Genomic DNA, 6,000 nt, shown 5'->3' with positions numbered 1-6,000 from the left:
TGCATTACACATCAAAAAGAACTTCTCAAGGATGGGAGTGTCTGCTGGGCAGTAAAGATCACTTCTTTTCCTTTCCTCTGACCCTAGCAATGTAACTCCTTTTAAAATAAATACTATTATTTCCCATCTCTGTGAAGAGTCATGATGACTTGATGCTTTGTAAATGCTTACCTGGACTATGTATCCTTGTTGAACTTTATGTAATACATCAGTATGCCATTTGATGCATGAGCCTTTGTCTTGAAGGTGTATCTGACTGTGCCTCTGACCTCTAACAGGTGGAACAGTTCTCAGAGCTTTCTAAGAGTCTGTCTCCCTGGTTATATTGCTCAGTTTGGCTCAAATAAAATTCTTCTTATTCTTCTAAACTGGATTGTTAATTGAACTTTAATTAAGAAATAGATTATATAATACACAATCTTAAAAATGGGAAAACAGATAAGAAAACTGCATAACTGTTTCATATTCTGGAATTTTTGTATATCAATTCTGGAACAATAATTATAGTTAGAAAATTATAGTTAAATACTTAGTCAATCTGTAATTTCATTCCTCATGTTTTATGAAAAACATTAAAAATAGAACATTAAAGACTCACTATTTAAATACAGGAACACTTCTTGTTTCCCTTTTTTTCTTTTTCCTTGTTTTCTTATGACAAGTGTATTTTCTGATTGACTTCCTTTTACCAAGACCTCTCCAGCCACAAACTGTGACTTTTCTCTCACGTTCTTTCTATCTGAATTCTTTTAGATAGCATTATCCTCTTCTCATAAGACCCTTCCCTTAACTTGTGTCCTTGCATCTGATTCTTGAATATCATAAGATTTAGGGGTGAGGATGAGGGCATGGCTGTGGCATATTAGCGGGGAAGTAAGACTGACAACCATAGGATTCCTGTAGGTGGGCTACAGAAAAGTGAAAAATCTATTAACATTTGCATAGTCATCAGCTTTGTTATTGCATCACCACTGAGGTGTGGGCCCTGGAGAAAATCACCCTTTGTGAAGCATATATAAAGACAAGGATTCACAAGAGAAAGAGCCCTCAAACAAAGTAAGATTTTAAAAAATGGAGTCTAGCATCCTGAAACCCAAGGGAGAAGAAGTCAAAAAGGAAGCCCTGTTGTCCAATATGGTAGATCAATTGGCTGGAACAATCTGAATGCAGCATGCTGATACTGGTTTATTCACTAAATAGATATTTATTGATATTCCTGCTTCATTAATAAGTACTTTACATGTTATTACAGTGAAACCAAGGATTACATTTTTCAATGTATCATGAAAAAATATTGATTAGCTAATTAATAGGTTACTTATATTACTTTACTTTTCTTAGAGTCAAGGTTTTGTTTGTTCATTTATTGCATTTAAAATTTTCTTCAATGAACTTCTTGCCCTGAGATTTTTTGCCATGGTCCTTAACTACCACAGAACTGCAACCAACTCCTTTATGAGGCTTCTCTCCATGTCAATTTTAAAGAGGCCTATCCATTCTCTTCATTTCTAGTGGTCATCAATATTAATAAAGTTAATTTGGTGTTCAATAAATCAACCTCCACTAACTGGGCACATAGGCTCATTATGATTGATGCAGGCCTTAGTCCCTGTTATTGACCCAGACATGGAATTAATATTGTGTAGTAATGCCAAGATAAAAATCATACAAGGGATTCCTAATTGAACCTACTGAAAAACATCTAGTATGCTATTTATCAACACATGAACACTCGATTAGAAATTAGGATTATTCTTCAAGTATATTCATTGTAAATACCATAGAGAGAACTTAGTCTTATGAAGATAGTTGCTCAGTCACCATATCTTATAATCATATGTCTTGACTCTATTAAAATTAAATTTTTACCCCAATTATTTCCACAAGTTAAATTTATCTTGGAGAAATTGAGTGGCAGAAAACCTAATCAACAAAGTCTGATTCAAAATGTGTCAAATTGAATAAAGGTTGAAAAAACCTATTGAATTCAATTAGTGAATTTTTTTTATTGGTGACCTTTGGGAGACCAGTTTCAACCAAAGACTGACAGAAAAAGACAGATGAAAAAGAGTTGAGGGTAAAAAGACTAACAATTATATAGACTACCAAACATTAGATCTTATTTGAGGTCCCTGGTCTTATGAAAAAAAGATGCTCACTTGACTCATGTGTTTTTTTATGGCTTCCTTTATCTCTTTATTCCTCAAGCTATAGATAATGGGGTTGAAAAATGGGGATACAACTGCAAAGGCCAGAGCAATGGCTGTATCCCAGAATAAGGAGTAGGTGGCAGAGAAGCGTAGGTACATGAGAGCCACACTGCCAAAGAAGAGCAGAAATACAGTGAGGTGGGAGACACATGTGGAAAAGGCCTTGCGACGGCCCTCAGTGGAACGAATACGTAGAATTACAGTCACGATACCAACGTAGGACATGAAAATGAGCATCACAGCTGTAATGATCTCCACTGCATGGACAACATCCACTACCTGAATCATGAGGATGGCTTGTGTGTCTGTGCAGGCCAGGCGCAGTACTGGGAGGAAGTCACAGAAGATATGCTTCAGGTGATTAGAGCCACAAAAGGGCAGTGTGGAGATCCAGGCAATCTCAGGAAGGGGTGTGACAAAACCACAAACACAGCAACCTAAAGTCAGCCAGGCACATAGCTTTGGGGTCATGATAGTAGGGTAATGAAGAGGGCTGCAGATGGCCAGGTAGCGGTCAAAGGCCATAGCTGTCAACAGACAAACCTCACTGATGCCTGTGGAATGGAAGAAATACATCTGCAGAAGACAGCCGTTTAAGGAAATGCTCTTCTCACAAAGCAGGCAAGAGAGCATCTTTGGTATTGTAGCTGTGGTATACCAGATCTCCAGGAAAGAAAGGGCACTGATAAAGAAGTACATGGGAGTGTGGAGATGAATATTCAGCTGGACCACTGTGATGATGACCACATTTCCAACAACAATGAATGCATAAATGAAGAGCAGTAGAACAAAACAGATGACAGAATCTCTCCAGGAATAAGGGAAAGCAGAGAAGATAAACTCGTGAGCAGTGGTTTGATTGGCTTTCTCCATCTCCAGGTGAGAAATGAGGTTTTCAAATCCTACTGCACTCACACTTTCTAGGCAATGTCTACTACTCATCATAGAGTAAGTACACCTACAAAATGCCAGCATCTGGATAAATCCCCATCTTGGGAGTGTAGAAGAAGAAAGAATATTCCATATTCCATAGATGCTTACAACTAAAATTGGAATGTGGAAAAAATTCAATCAGAAAACACAGCCAATAGATTAGGTTAATGATTCTCAAAATTTATCAGGCATCAGGATCACTTGGAGGGTTTGTTAAAACTTATCTTACTGGTCTTCAACCTGAGAAAAGTCAAGGAAGAGACAGTCACCTACAAGTCAAGACGAAAGAACTTGAAAGTGATCAACTCTGCCAAAATCTTGATGTCAGACTTCTAGATTTCAGGACTGTGAGAAAATAAATTCTTGTTGTTCAAGTCACTTAGTCTGATACTTTGTTATAAAAGCTTTAGTAAATTAATATACCATACTTACACCCAGCACTCAACCAGTTTCCCTTGTTGACTTTCTTATTTCTTGGTTCTTCTAGATAGCGACTTCACACATTTTTTGCATCTATTGCCTTCTTATGTCTCAAACTTAATTAATCATTGAAGTTTGCTTAACTTTTTTCTGTTGTATTACCAATACATTTTATTTCTTTTATCTTACCGCTAATTTGATGCTTAGTAATAATGCCTACACTATTGTAATAGGTTACCAAAGGTTTTTACTTCCAGTCTTACTGTTTTCATACAAGCCTCTATTCCCTCAAGACTGACCTTGCTATAGCATCAGTTTATTCATGTGACTCCCCTTCCATACCTATACATTCTCACCATTTTCTTCCTCTAAATTGTTTTTTCTTTAAAAAGAAAAAAATCTCAGATCACCTAGGATAACATTTTTATAATCACTGCAAAAGAAAAAAAAATAAGCTTCACTTTTGTCTGTCACTGATTAATAATCTCATGGTACACTAGGAAAGGGTACTTTATTAATATTCTCTTATTTATATTATCTATGGATGTATTTGTTCATTGATTATATGACTGAAAGTGAACATGTTAACTGCTCAGACATGTCTGACTCTTTGTGATCTCTTGGACTGTAGCCTGTCAGGTTCCTCTCTCCATGGAATTCTCCAGGCAAGAATACTAGAGCCATTTTCTTCCCCAGGAGATCTTCCCTACCAAGGGTTGAACCCAGGTGTCTGTGTTACAGGCAGATTCTTTACTGTCTGAGGCATCAGGATGCCCAATAATGTGACTAAGCCCCATAAAACTCCCAATTGCATCATCTTTCTCTAGTATTGCACTGAAATGGCATTTTTGTTATTTTAGCAGAAAACAAAGCCATCTTGTCTACTGTTGCTATGAAAAATTGTTCATTTCCAATCCAATTTATTAAACCTGCTGTTAATCCAAACATGTCAGTTTCTGGTCTCTGAGAATTCCTGAAAGAAGTCTCCCCTGCATGAAATATCCTCTTGTTCTGTACAAACTCTACCTTCTCTTTAAATTAGCCAAATTCTATCAGGTTGACCAAAAAATTCATTCAGATTTTTCCAGAAGATGTTATAAGAAAAACCCAAATGAACTTTTTGGCCAGCCCAATATATGTGTCTTTTCTAATTTTAACAAGTTAATTCCACACGTAATAGAAATCACTCTACTTCCTGTAATATTTATATGTTTCTGTATCTTTTCCTTTTAAATTTTTTCAAGTGTTCCTGATTTTTCATATACATATCTGATCTTTCCCATAAGACTTGATGTCCTCAGTAGTCATCCCTACATATTGTTACTATGGCCTTTAAGACAGGGTCCTACAAACTGAGCCAGTCTACTCATTCCAGAAAGAGCCTCTGAGCAGAACTAATTCCTCATTCTACTGAAAAGACATGGCTAAGTAGAAGAAAGATAAGAGACATGGAAATCAAAAAGAAAACTTAGAGTTCTCCCAATGAACACTTCTCTATCTTTATCCAAATCTCAGTAAAGTCTAGTACAATTGTCAATAATATTAATGCCTCACAACAAACTGGAAACGTCACTTGATTCCTGAAATATTTCAGAAATCAATCACAATGCTCATTTGTTGTTTTAAAGCCATCTGATGAGCTTTGGCCCCACTTGTATCCCTCTTATTTCTTGGGAAATTTAGCAACTGAAACATGTATGCTTTGTACTAACTTGCTTATAACACATCTTCCCTGGTAGTTCAAACGGTAGAGAATCTGCCTGCAATGCAGGAGAAGTTCCTGATTCCTCCTTGCCCAGCCTTACCAATAGTTACTCACAGTTTCCACATGGACACCAGAGCTGTATATTGTCCTGTGTAAGTGTTTTTCTTCCCCTAGATATGTCCCAACTCCCCTAAATTAGTTAATTTACTGACCTTGCTGCTGATGGGTTCCAAACTTGGAATAAACATGTGTGAAGACTCTCTTTCCCTACCCTAATGTGGTCACCCATATAGAGCTACTGAGCCTAGCTTCCTTTGCTCTTCTGCTATGTTTCTACCCTGAATCTTCCACCTAAACTGTATTTCCTTCATCAGTCAGTGATAAAGAGATCTGACTCTCCCTACAGAGCTCTTCCTTTTACCCTGCCCCTTTGGGTGCACTAGTGTATCTTCCTAAGCCTAGCTAGAATAGGAAGATGGACTCTCCTGAGAATACTACACAAGCGATTTAAAATAAGTAGGAAAACAATTCTTATTATAATAGTTCCAATTAGGGAAAAAATTCAAGCTGGTAATTAGGAGAACCCCAATCTGAGGTAACTCAAATCCAGAACAAATGAGATAATCCAGGAGTCAGAGACATTGCAATAAGTGTGGTTTTGTTTGTTTGCTTTCTTTTTTATGGTACTTCTGATTGGATTAACTTTTAAATAAATCAAAAGCTGAAATTCCA

At 36.8% G+C, this 6,000-nt stretch overlaps 1 protein-coding gene across 1 annotated transcript; it reads right to left on the bottom strand.

The window, feature by feature from the left end:
- Window positions 1–2,138: 2,138 nt before the first annotated feature.
- On the bottom strand, window positions 2,139–3,083 carry LOC136161165 (olfactory receptor 6K2). Its single transcript, XM_065925760.1, has one exon. It carries the CDS (start codon window positions 3,081–3,083, stop codon window positions 2,139–2,141), a length of 945 nt encoding a protein of 314 aa, XP_065781832.1.
- Between the last annotated feature and the right edge of the window lie 2,917 nt (window positions 3,084–6,000).

This window comes from Muntiacus reevesi, chromosome 1 (assembly GCF_963930625.1).
Source record: "Muntiacus reevesi chromosome 1, mMunRee1.1, whole genome shotgun sequence".
Classification (NCBI taxonomy): domain Eukaryota; kingdom Metazoa; phylum Chordata; class Mammalia; order Artiodactyla; family Cervidae; genus Muntiacus; species Muntiacus reevesi.
This window is presented reverse-complemented; position numbering and strand designations above follow the sequence as displayed.

Coding starts and splice junctions, on each gene's coding strand:
- LOC136161165 (XM_065925760.1), bottom strand. CDS start 3,083: ATGGAGAAAGCCAATCAAACCACTGCTCACGAGTTTATCTTCTCTGCT.